A 13345-nucleotide genomic window follows, 5' to 3' on the forward strand; every position below is an offset into this window, starting at 1 on the left:
CCGGGTATCATTCTGGTAAACCTACGCTGCCTCCAAGGCCAATATACCCTCCCTAAGGTGTGATGTCCAGAACTGCTCTCAGTGCCCCAGGTGTGATCCAACCAGGGCTTTGTACAGCTTCAGCATAACTTCTACCCCCTTGTATTCTAGTCCTCGATATAAAGGCCAGCATTCCGTTAGCCTTTTTGATTATTTTCTGTACCTGTTCACGACATTTTAATGACCCCATGCAGAATGTTGTGCAGCATTACATTAGTCTGATCTGCAAGATCTTTAGAGCAGAGAAAGTTAGAGACATTTAATAAAGGCGTTCAAAATATTGAAGGGTTTTGATAGTGTAGATAGGGAGAATTGAATGTCCAAAGGGGAGGTGTGGGGGGGGGGGGGGGGGGGGGGGGGGGGGAGGGAGGTGTGTGTGTGTGGTGGATTCCATGAATGCTGACTTTTGTTCCTTTTTGCTTGTGTGAAAGCAGCTGGCACAAGTGTGAGCAGGTTTTAAACTGAGGATCTGTAAGCGCCACTAGGTGGCATCAGGAGCCAACAAACCTTTTTGAGTCCGTGTGATGGCTTTCACACCAATGCGACATTTCAGAACTGACATCTAACTTTAACTTGACAAGCTTCTGCACGTGGTAGAAGTCTAGCTGACTCTGCAGAGGAGACTGTCCCGGCTTCTAAAATAAATTGTCTTTTTTTTTTGTTAGTCTGGCTCAGTGGGCAGCACACTCGCCTCTGAGTCAGAAGGTTGTGGGTTCAAGTCCCACTGCAGGACTGAAGCACATAAATCTAGGCAGATATCCAGTGCAGTACTGAGGTAGCGCCGCACTGTCTGAGGTGCCGTCTTTTGGATGAGACATTAAACCAAGGCCCCGTCTGCTCTCTCAGGTGGACATAAAAGATCCCATTGTTCTATTTTGAAGAAGAGCAGGGGAGTTGTCCTGGGCCAATATTTAGCCCTCCATCAACATCACTGCAACAGATTATCTGGTCATTATCACATTGCTGTGTGTGGGAGCTTGCTTTGCGCAAATGGGCTGCCGCGCTTCCCACATTACAACATTGACTACACTCCAAAAATACTTCGTTGGCTGGTCGTCAAAGACGCTATATAAATCCAAGTCTTTATTTCTTTACAAACTGGCTTGGTGGGTAGTCCTAGGATTGGTGATTAGTGCTCACATTGCTGGGCTAGGAGCTCAAAGTAACAACCTGGGCAAAATACGACTGGGCCTCAACTGCAATTACAGTGGTGTTTGTTCTCTTCCCACAGGATAAACACTGGCTGCTCCGACAGGCTAGAACCCCCATGAAGAACACTTCCATCGCATTCCTGGACAATGCTTTCAGAAGAAGGTACTAGGATGCACGCGTGTTTCAAAATCTGAGCCTGTCGCAGACTAGCTGATATAATTGGGTTAGACGCTGTCTTTTCCCCCTCCAGGATTGGGGTTTAAACCCAGTGTGGACAGATAGAATGCAGATCATTTCTAGCAGTTGGATTGTGGAGACGGAGGGGACATCTGGAGTTCCAGCCGTACTCGGGGGCCCATAGTAAATAAAACGATCACTAAATTAGCTGCTTCACTCAGAAGCTGGTGTGTGGCATTTCCATTTTTCACTGCAATAGACAATGTTTCTCTGATGTTGCGGCAGAATAGAGGGAAATTATCTCTGTGCTACACCTGATCGTTGCAACAATTGGATCCTATAAGAATCAGATGGTCTGCATTAAGATCAGTATTTTCTGTTTAAATTGTGAATCATAACTAAAGCTGCAACGACCTGGCTACTGACTAAATTCTATTTTAAACTCCATTTTGAACACTTTCCTGACTAAACCGAACAGTTTTGTGAAACGAACTATTAAAGGTATGTTTGTGTATGCAATCTGCTGCGAGTTTGACAGCACCCTGTATAATTTATCAAAGTATGGTTTTAAGTATTTTGTCCCATAAAATTTGGTGCTCGGTTCCCTGGTAAAGGGCTGAGCAGTGCAGAATTGTGAGGTACAAACTCCACATGAAATAGGAAGTAGGGAAAGTAGAAACCGAGAAATTTACAGGCCATTTCGGCCCATGGTGTCTGCGTCGGCCGACAAAGAGCCACACGGCCCTCGGTCAGCAGCCCTGAAGGTTACATATAAACCTTTGAACAATGAACAATGGTGGAAAGGTAAAGAGCACCCAGCCCAACCAGTCCGCCCCACACATCTACGACACCCCTTACACTCAATTTAGTTACTGCAGCAGTAATGACTGTGACTCTGGCGTAAGAATGGGACATTACATCAGAAACGTGCTTATATAACTGACCAGGGTGGCACAGAGCATCTGTACTGATGTTGTTGTTAATGAGCTGCTGGTTTCATGATGCTGTGAGTCGCAGATAATGGAGTGGGATTAATTGAATAGCCCGCAGGCAGGTTGGACGAAATGGCTTCCTTCTGCGCTGTATCTTTCTATGATTCTGTGACATTACTGCAGTGCTTTGGTACTGCCTTGGGTGAAAAATTTGATTTTTGGATAGTGTAGTAAAGTTGTGTGCTATGGATGTGCGCGCGTATCTTCATTAAGTGTCTTTCAGGCAGAAAACAAACTCGCCTGTGTGTGCCTTTTGAACTTGCAAGCCAGCAAAAACTGTTTTTAATTGGGTTTTATTGCTCTGTCACAGCTTACTGTACATGTACGTGCTCTCTCTTGCTGTGTGCAAGACGTGTTACTGTTGTAAAGCAGGTTAGATGTTCCACTTGTGATGTAACTGATGGATGGAGTGAGACTGCCTTTTACAAACCTCACTCGTGAGGAGGGTCCCTTTAAATAGGTTACTGCAAAGCACAGCTGTGCCGATTCTGTTTGTGTTTTGTAAGGGGCTCCCACTTGAATTCATGTGGGGCTAGTTTAGTAAATAGTGGGCAAGAAATTCATTTGCATTTGCACCTCCCGTTACTAACGAGCGCAAATGCCTTACCGCCCGGGCGCGGCACTGGCGAGCGCTCCTGCCATATTGGGTGGGAGTTTAGCGGCGGCGCTCCGGCTTTGAGCCCCGATCACGTGCGCCCGGAGATCGTGACATCATCGCCACGAGCCCCGAAATTCACACTTGCCTTCTGCAGCAGTGCCGGGCGAAAACACCCGACAACTGCGGGGGTCTCGGATCGGAGGCTGGCCGCTACAGGGACGATGATTAAAGGCGAGGTGGCCGAGGGGAAATAATTTTAGAAAGCTACTTGCCTTGCTTTTTGATTGTTTTCTTCGTGGGGTTCTGGCTGCGCTCCCTCAGCCTGGTGATCTGATCGCGCGACACCCCCGCTCCATGGTGGCCCCGGGTAGGTCCGTCGCTAACGGTGAGTCTGCAGCGTGGGCCCTTCCCGTTCGGTGAGGGCCGAGCCCCTCGGACGTGTCCAGCGCTGTGCAGCCCAGTGTCCAGCGCTGCTGAGCGTCGACTCTGTTAGCGGCCCAGGAAGGAAAAGGAACGCTTGTTTTCGTGCTCCACTTCCTTTTTGGGGGCGGGGGGGGGGTAACCCAAACTTTTTTGAGGGGGGCGAAACTTCAGCGACTGTGCTAATTTTCACCCCTCCCAACTGTTGCCGCCCCCAAACGGGGTGATAATGAATTTCACCCATCCTTCCCAACTAATGCAATCGCTCACCTGTCGCAAGCTTGAACCCTGCGGAACTGTGCAACTTAATTGTTTGAGTATAGAATACTTTGCCACACAGTCGTTCAGGCAGAGACCATTGCATTTTTTTTTTACAAAGAGAAGTGAGTAAGTATTAAAAGCAGAGGAAGATATAAGGCTATGGGGAAAGAGTAGAGAGTGAGATTAATGTTGAAATGTTCTACGACAACAATTGGCACAGATACTGGAATTCTAACGTCTAAGGACAGGTTTAAAAATCTCAAGCCTAACTCCAACCCACCCACTTCAGGTGTGTCCATTTTAACAGTGTTTTTCTCTTTAACCCATGGAGGCCATCTTTCCCAGGGCTCATGAATCTTGGCATGTAAAAGCCGCAAGTGCATTTACAGCACTGCTTGTGGGCCAGGAGGAGCAGGAATGTTTCTTCCAGACCCAAAGCTAACCATTTACATTCCCCACCCCCACCCCCGGTTTTCCGACTTGTGTGAAATCCTCTCCCCGACTGCAGTCCAGCCCGATCAGCTTGTCGATCAAGAATTTAAAAGACTTCCTGCGATTAATTTCTGCAGGATATCCGGACCCCTTGCTTCTGGTTTTCCTGCCTGGAAATCATCACGGCCCGAGTAAACACTGAGGCCGATGGGTCGAACTGTGAGGATTTGGAAGGCACCGCTTGATAGGGTGGTGGAAACGGATTTGATAGTAGCCTTCAAAAGGAAATTGGATAAATACTTGAAGGGGGGGAACAAAATTGCAAGGATATGGGGAAAGAGCCAGGAGTGGGACCAACGGGATTGCTCTTCGAAAGAGCTGGTGCAGACTTGATGGGCCGAATGGCCTCCTAATGTGCTGTACGATTCTAATTCTATGAATGGCCTCCATCTCGTTTCATGGCAACTGCTGCACTTCCTCCTGTTCCCTGCAGGTGGCAGACTCTGCTCTCTGTGGATGATCTGGTAGAGAAGGTGATCAATAAACTGGGGGAAGTGAAAGAGCTGAACAACACGTACATCTTCTATACATCTGACCATGGCTACCACACAGGTGCGTTTGCAGAGTAAAGCGCTTGCAGCTTTGTTTATCCAGTTCCATTAATTTTTTTTCCATTAATGCAAGGCTGTAGTTTGACTCCACTAACTCTGTACTGAGGTGTTTGTTAAATGTTTTGGACTTTTATCATCTCGTGTTATCCATCGATCCCGATGGTCTTGCAACGAGTGTGGAGATCTCCTGTTTGATGTTGGACCATTCACATGACATTATATTGGAGCAGATCTGTGCTGTGCGAGTGTTGCTTGGGCCTTCTGTGCAGGCTTGCCTCGTTTACCCAGCCCGCTCCGCACCTCCTGAATAAGGGCTTGGCTCTGAATATGGACCCGCTGACAGAATGTTTTAAATAAGAAAGTTTTCTTTTATTGTGAACAAAGTGCGGTCGCAGTCCACGGATAGTTTCAAACACTAACTGAGAGGAATTCTTCTTCACCATTGTGAACCTGTGGAACTCTCTACCACAGAAAGTTGTTGAGGCCAGTTCGTTGGATATATTCAAAAGGGAGTTAGATGTGGCCCTTACAGCTAAAGGGATCAAGGGGTATGGAGAGAAAGCAGGAATGGGGTACTGAAGTTGAATGATCAGCCATGATCATATTGAATGGTGGTGCAGGCTCGAAGGGCCGAATGGCCTACTCCTGCACCTATTTTCTGTTTCTTTGGCCTTTTTAACAGCTGGTTTGCGTTCATCAGGAGTTCAGTGAGTGGCTTATGATGGTTCTCTTTTCCCCCATTTCCCCCACCCAAAAAAAAAATTTTTTCCTTTTTCATCTGTGGGGCAGATGTCGAGCTGACTGCAGGTAAGATTGGCAATTGTCATGACCGAATAATTGTCCAATCACTCCGATTTGTGCTGTGAATAAGGTCACGCCCTGTGCTGTTTATGGGCCCCACACAGATTGACACTTACTGTCGTTTCATTGCATTTGCAAATAATACCTGGTAAGTTATCTGGAGGCAGTCGTGTTTGGGAGAGGTAGAATTCAACAGCTGCTATTGACATGCACGGCTTCTGTTTACAGGGCAGTTCTCGCTCCCCATTGATAAGAGGCAGCTTTATGAGTTTGACATCCGGGTGCCATTGCTGGTTCGTGGACCAGGCATCAAACCCAAACAGACCATCAAGGTACGTGTTCATTCCTCGCAATGCGCTTCAATCTCTGTCCATGTGTGAAGTGAGTCTGGCTGCATGACCAATCTACAAACCCAGCCAGTGGGCTACAGCAACTGGTGAACCTGTATACCTAAACATTCATTTTAATAAAAGGAGCTTGCATTTATATAGCACCTTTCATGGCCTTGGGCTATCGCAATGCAGTCACTGTTGCAGCGAGTTTGCGAACAGCAGGATCTCGCAAACAGCAATACGATAAGTGACCAGGTAAGGTGCTTTTTGTGGTGTTGGCTGATGATGATTGGGAAAGGGGTGAACAACTCCCAGAAACCAGATTGCACCCCATGGTCTAGGTTGTGCTGTAATTGGGAATAAGTTAGCCATGCAGCTGAATTCCATCCTTTTATCTTATTGATTCTACAGGAGCCCATACTGAGCATAGACCTGGCTCCCACCATCTTGAATATCGCTGGATATGATGTATTGGAAAGCATGGATGGTAGCTCTTTCCTTCCCCTCATGGTGAGTGCAATGTGCAATTGTAAGAAACGCGCGCGCTCTCTCTCTCTCTCTCTGTCTCTCTCTCTCTCTCTCTCTCTCTCTCTCTCTCTCTCTCTCTCTCTCTCTCTTTCCCCCCCCCCCCCCTTCATTATCTCATTAGATGTGATCTGGTAAAACTCTCCTTGTTCCACTTGTGTGGCAGAAAATAACCACTGCATTGTAAGTAGTATAGAAGCGAGCAGAAAATGACACAAGATATTAATAGATTAAGTGAGTGGGGCTCGCAGCTTCTGACCCACATGGGTGGAAATGCTATTGCTGTTCTGCCAGAAGAAGTTTGCTGTGCAAAGAATTTAGAGCCAAGACGGCAAGTGGCCCCTGTCTTCTTCTTCAAGTCCCTCGGAGTCGGGGATAACTTGCTTCCACATTAATATGAATTCTCGGGGGACTGATGAGACCGGTGCAAGGCCTACAGTCTCTGTCACAGGTGGGGTAGACGGTGGTTGGAGACAGGTGGGTGGGGTGCTTGGGTTGCTGTGTGCTCCTTCCTGTTTTTGCGCTTGGCTTCCGCGTGCTCCGGGCGAAGAGACTCTGCATTCCGTGCCTTCCCGGATGCTTCTCCTCCACTTTGCGCGGTCTTGGGCCAGGGATTTTCAGGTGTGAATGGGGGTGTTGCACTTTTTCAAGGAGGCTTTGAGAGTGTCCTCTGCGCACCTGGGACTCGCTTGCCGTGTACTTCTACTTCTGTACACGTCCATGTGCTTTGAGCACCAATTATAACGCTGTTGATTCCTCATTGTCACGACCATCACTTCAGGATTCAAATGTCAACCGCAGATCCTTCCCTGGTTGCTTGACTAGGAATGCGAGTGATTAGAACTTATTCTTGTTACCGAAGGACACCCAGAATAACCCCAGAGAGTTGTCTGTGAACTTCATTCTGCACCGCACTCTTCAAAATCACTTTTCTGATCTCTTCTGGAGAAAGGACAGTTGTTTGAGCTCTTTTCCTATTGTGTAACAGTCCCTTCCATTTACTCCCTAGGATTCTTCCCAGAACAAAACCAGCTGGCGTACTGATTTCCTGGTCGAGTATACTGGGGAAGGTGAAGACAAGACCGACCCTGTGTGCCCCAATGTAGGACCTGGTGTGGCTGTAAGTATTCTGCAACAACAACTTGAATTTACGTAGCGTCTTTAACTGTCCTAAGGCTCTTCAGCGGCAGAATCCAATAAATATACACATTAGGTTTCTCATTTGGTGAGGCTCTGCTGCTGCTGTTCCAGAAAGATTCCCACTAGTCAAGGTTTTGCTTTCAAATGCCTCGTTGATCGACTCAGCAGTGTGAAACTTAAAGACTGAAGTGTTTATTGCAGATGAACTAACATTGACTAAAGAATTATCATTAGGAGAGTCAATGATACTACTTGCACTAAGCCATGCAGGGCAAACGATCCCAGGTTCCAGTTTGTTTTGAGATAATAAATACGTGACCTTTTCAATCTTTATAAATGCAACGACAGAGCTGATCTCTGACAGCAGGAGCTACAGTTAGCCACACACTCCTGAATTAAAGGAGGAGTGGGGGGCGGGCAGACTGCCTGCTTCTTATCACTACTCAGTTGCTGCTGCTGCAAAGAGTATGGAGATCTGGTGAGGGCAGTAGGGCCTTGACTGTGATGCCCCACACGTTCGAATAGTTAACTAGCGCTCCCTGAACACTTGCATGAAGAATGGCCTCTTGTATGAAGTGCTGGAAGGTAATTGGGGTGCCTCCAAAAAAAACTCTCCCAGCACGAGTCCGCATTTGAGGAAGGAGTGGGTGGGTGACCTCAGCCGTTCTCATTTTACCTGTGGTTTAAAACATTTGTTTTGAAAGTTTATATAATCAAAGTAATGGCGATCGCATGTCTGCGAACAGGCTGCAGCTGTGAAGCTGAGTTCGAAAAGTCTTATGAATGCGATATGTTTCAATTTTCTTTTAATATGTTTTCTCCATTCCTTAGGAATGTTTTCCTGACTGCGTGTGTGAGGATGCTTTCAACAACACCTATGCTTGTGTGCGGACATTATCTAAGAGCAATCTGCAGTACTGTGAATTTGCAGACAGTGAGGTACGTGCTGTCTCTGTTACGTGCTGCTTTGAATAATTTTTTAAAAAACATTCCCCCCCCTGACTGTTGAATTTTATTTAACACCCATTGTCTCCTTCCTCAAAATCCCAGTCTAACTATTGGTGGGGCGTGTAGCTAGTTAGCTGCCTGGCTGCTGTAGCTACCCCTTCCTGTGGATTCCAGCTCCACAGCATTAAATTGCTCTGAATTATTTGTGTTGCTTATTCCTGTGCACTTCCTGGTTTCAGTTCTTTGTGGAAGTCTATAACTTGACCTCTGACCCGCACCAACTGACCAATATTGCCAAAACCGTGGACCCCTCACTACTTGTGAAGATGAATCAGCGGCTAATCAAGCTGGAGTCTTGTTCTGGCAATGACTGCCGGACGATCAAGAGAGAAGATGATGGGTAAGTGTCTGCACACACCGATCACGAGGAAGATATATTCCTGCAGTCTGAATTTTGCTCACTCTTCTGATGAATTTCCCCTTGTTCTATTTTATCATTTTCCTGAAAAATTGAGGGTAGTGGGTGAAGAGATTGACCTGCATGCACCCCGATCGGTGGCGGTAACCTGCACGGGCGGTGTTTGCTGAGCCCGGAGCGGAAGTCCTGCCCCGGCCGCGGAATTGGCCTTCTCGCCCCTCCGAGGGAGTGGAGCGCCATCTTGCGCGCTCCTCTTCCTCTTGGGGGCGGGTCTCGCGGCACGATCGGCCGATGCCCCGCGTAGCGCTGGTGCGTTTCAACGCCCCTCGCCTTCCCTTAAAGGGGGAGGGCTACTGCGCACTCTGCAGGGCCTCTTGACGGCATCCACTGGGCCTCCAGGGCGGTGCGGTACCAGGGCTGCAGCCCTGCCACCCAAAACAGAGTGCCAGGGCTGCACGATGGCGGCCCGACCACGCCAGGGGACACGACTTGGAGCTGACTGGCGAAGTCGGCAAAAGCTCCCCTTTAACTTCCGCCCCGCGAGCGGACGTCGGCCTGGTTCGCGAGGCTGGCACTGACTCCCGCTAGAGTGAGCCTCGCAGGGCGCGGAGCAATACCTGCTTTTGGTGGAAAGGGGTTGGCGCGTGGCGTTAACGGGTCGCCGTGCGCGGTGATGACGTGTTTTTTTTTTTCCCGTTCATTCATGGGATGCGGTCGTCGCCGGCAACGGCAGCATTTATTGCCCATTCCTAATCATAGTCGCTTGCGAGCAGCCTGGGGCGCGCGTGTTGCCATGGCAGCACCTCCGCTAACTTCTGGACAATTTCCTGCGAGCCGGTAGTGCGCCCTCCCGACCCCGGCGAAGTGTTTTGCGCCCTGTTAGCGCCACCGGGCGGTGCAAAAAGGCTCAGTTTTGACCCCAAGGAGTTTTTCCTGTTGTTTTTGTTCTCCTTTCTCCCCCACCCCAGTTCCTTTCCCTTCCTCCCACAAAGCCACTGACTGTTTGTTTGCCTTTGGTACCATAGCCCAGCAAGCAATGGTCACCCTTGAGTCCCTTACCCCATTCGCAGAATGCACGAAGCATCCCAGCTGAGACTAATCCTGTCCCCTGGACATCCACGCACAAACTGGATGGTGAACGGGGCAGGAATTGATTCATTCTTTCTCAACCCCCCCCCCCCCCCCCCAAAAAAACCTCGGGGGCTTTTGATTAATTCTAATGTACCCTGCTATTGCTCCCACTGGGATAGTCCATACAGACGGGGAACAGTAACTGGACTCTCTAACCCAGTACCATAATGAGGAATTAAGACGACAATTCAATTAAAATCTGTCCTGAACTTTCAGTATCTTGTACTTGGCCAGTGAATGTATATAAACCACTTTAAGTAGCTTGTCTCTAGCAATCGCCAAATATCAGCCTCTGCAATTGATAAGTATTTTCATTTAATCTATGTTGGTTTATGGGCCTGTAAAGCAGTTGTTTTGGGAGGGGCATTTCATTAAATCACCTCTAACTATGTGATTACGCTCTTTTTATTACAGATTTGGTTCCTAGCTGAAGGGATATATTGAAGAGTTCCTCCCTTTCGTGGATGACGTCTGGCAGATTTCATTTGAACGGACGAAATGTACCAGCCTCCATCCACAAAAGAAATACTGAATTACTGTAAACCCAGCTACGCGGGGCCACAAACTAGCCAAGAGATTATCAATTGACCAAAGAGTGTGCAATAACTCCAATCGGGAAGAACTTGAATTGCAACAGTATCTCTTATTGAACACGCCATGCAAGAAACTTTGCTCTATCCTAATTTGAGACTGTCTGGGTGCTTTTTAGGGAAAACCCAGCAACTTTTTTGGGGTGATTACTTTAATATGGTTTCCCACCCTTTCATAGTTGCTAAATGTTTGAAAATTCTCTACCGCATATACCAAGCAACCAGCTTCATCGGGCAACTGGATCACTTCGCCTTTAGAATATTAAGATGATCAGATTTTCGCCCCTCATCCACTGCCTGGTTGTGTTCTTGTTTTACTGAGTGTGATGTGTCCTCCCACCCCTGATTTAGAGTAATTTCCGAGCAGGTAGTTGAGCTTGTAGTCTTCCACCAAATCAGAACTCTCTCTCTAAGGGGGCTCCACTGTATCAAATCAGCCAATCAAGAGATTGATTTTGATTGGTGTGTAGGGTGACTTCATTCACAAAAATGCTGCAATGACCATTGGATTTAAGAGTTGTGGTTGACTGAATCGTTGAAGGGGATAAACCTGCCTCCTTCTGTGCAATTGCAAATAACTGAGCCATCTCCATGTTTTCTGTTTGCTTTACATAATGAAGTGTTGGTAGTAGATGAGAGGGGGCATTTAGCATGGATGTTGGCATGCCAAACTCTGCTTTAGTGCTTTGCTTCACTGTGTTGAGCCTCTTCATAAACCATCTTGATCATCCAGTGCCGACTCATAATTTTTCTGTACGTTGGAAACATTTTGGAGAATTCCTGCATTGTTTTGATGACTGGAGTATAAAACCTGGTGAAAGGAAACTCCTCTTTGGAGTAATTGTCTGAAAACAAACCTCCTTTTGCTGGATTTACGAAGATAAATCTTTGAAAGTGAACCGCTGTTAAACAATTCTCTCTTCTCTGGGCACTGGGGTTTGTAGCCTGAATTCAGAAGCTTGTTGGATTTCTGTGATATTGGTAACCTTTTGTATCAATAGGTCCCTTTCCCTAAATGTAGACGGTGACTGACGAGCAAGGAAAATGCACATAAGTGAATTCTGAATGAAAAATGATTAGTTGTTCAGACTTTGCTTGGTGCGATTGAAGCGGCTGCTGTTTTGCCGCAGGCCTGTCGATTGTTTTCCTGTCAGTCAAGTATTGCAAAAAGAACACTGCAGCCGTGTCCAGAGAAATGCAGAGCCGATTGGAACCTGGACCTGCAGTGCAATGGCTGAATGACCTCCCAGAGTGTTCTCGCTTTGGGCTTGATGATCTGAAAATCCAAGCAAATGAATATTATTTGTATCCCGGTGCCTTCCTACAATGTGTTGTGCAAAATCATTGGCAATATTTCATTTTAACTTGAGTGCAGTCAAAATCTTTCAAAACACATCTGTTTTTAATTCCATTTTGTGAACTAGTTGTACATTTATCAGATGTGGGAAGGAATCTTTACTCCCTTCCCCCCCCCCCCCCCCCGCCCCCCAAATGTGAAAAAGCTGACAACTCTGAATTCATTTCCGTGATATTTGGTGGGGGGAAAAGGACTAAAATAAATACTTACTACATTGGCATTTAAAAATAACCTTCACAACCTCCCGGGTTGTGTAGCCACTCTCCTTGATCAACAGGGAGAAGATTGCTGATGTTAGAAAATGGTTGCCTTCTGTTTCTCCAGGGTCTTTGATTGATGTCTCTCTGTTCATGCTGGTAGCCTAAAGCCTGTGTCCAGTAACAAAAGGGATCCACTCTTCAGGAACTGACCAATTTTATTTTTTTTTTAAAACTGTGAGACCGTTCTGTCGTTCAGTAGACACCTGATTTAAAATGCTCCTACTTTGCTAAATGTGCCAGATTGTGGATCATCTCGGACAGAAAGGGGAAGGGGTGATTTGTTGTGTGATGCTGTTACTGATTGGGCAGCATTACAGCTCTAACCAAGATGGCCAGGAAACAGTAACTTGTTCTCATGGCAGACAAAGGTGTAGAGGTGTGAGCTGGTGGGACCAAGCCGTACTGTAGCAGCAGCCTTCGATCGTGCTGTAGAACTTTGATTTAGTCCTGTACATCTGTTGTGCCAACAGTTCCACCCTTGAGATGAAACATCAAAGCACAGGAAACTAGTTTAGTGCCAGTGATTGTGGGGCAAGTTTTCTGTGCAACTCACTTACTTCTTACTTTCTGTTGGACTATACCTGCTTTGTGTGCACTTCATTCACTTTCTGTCTTGCAGATTGAATGTTTTTTAAAAATTGGACAATAAAATGATATTGGATATTGCAGTATGAGTGTTTTTTTTAATCAACGATTTCTCCCTAGGGTAGCACCCTATTTACTGGAGTGCCCTGCCCTTGCCTTTTTAATAACTAAATACCAGCATGTGGAATGGTTTCTGCACTGCTATGTTCAATTAATACTATGGCCAGATGCCATTTACAGCCCTTGCTAGACCTATTACTAATCTGGATATGAAGGATAACCTGAGGATCCAATTGAACACCACCAATAAAGAATCAGAGAATGGTTACAGCACGGAAGAAGGCCATTCGGCCCGTCGAGCCCGTGCCGGCACTCTGCAAGAGCCCTTCAGCCAGTCCCACTCCCTCGCCTTTTCCCCATAGCCCTGCAATTTCTTTTCTTTCAGGTACTTATCCAACTCCCTTTTGAAAGCAGTGATTGAGTCTGCCTCCACCACCCATTCAAGCAGCGCATTCCAGATCCTAACTGCTCGCTGTGTATATAAAAAAAAAAATAGTTTTTACTTCTGTCGCCTTT

At 46.9% G+C, this 13345-nt stretch overlaps 1 protein-coding gene across 1 annotated transcript in view; it reads left to right on the forward strand.

The window, feature by feature from the left end:
* gnsb (glucosamine (N-acetyl)-6-sulfatase (Sanfilippo disease IIID), b) overlaps positions 1-12852 on the forward strand; it is a 31637-nt gene extending 18785 nt beyond the window's left edge. The window contains exons 5-12 of the mRNA XM_070865314.1: positions 1271-1353; positions 4565-4683; positions 5712-5815; positions 6227-6325; positions 7350-7460; positions 8312-8419; positions 8668-8828; positions 10392-12852. Coding sequence (XP_070721415.1) covers positions 1271-1353; positions 4565-4683; positions 5712-5815; positions 6227-6325; positions 7350-7460; positions 8312-8419; positions 8668-8828; positions 10392-10404 — 798 coding nt within the window. The 3' untranslated portion in view covers positions 10405-12852. The remainder of the gene's footprint in view (positions 1-1270; positions 1354-4564; positions 4684-5711; positions 5816-6226; positions 6326-7349; positions 7461-8311; positions 8420-8667; positions 8829-10391) is intronic.
* The last annotated feature ends 493 nt before the right edge of the window (positions 12853-13345 follow it).

This window comes from Pristiophorus japonicus, chromosome 22 (assembly GCF_044704955.1).
Source record: "Pristiophorus japonicus isolate sPriJap1 chromosome 22, sPriJap1.hap1, whole genome shotgun sequence".
Taxonomy (NCBI): Eukaryota; Metazoa; Chordata; class Chondrichthyes; family Pristiophoridae; genus Pristiophorus; species Pristiophorus japonicus.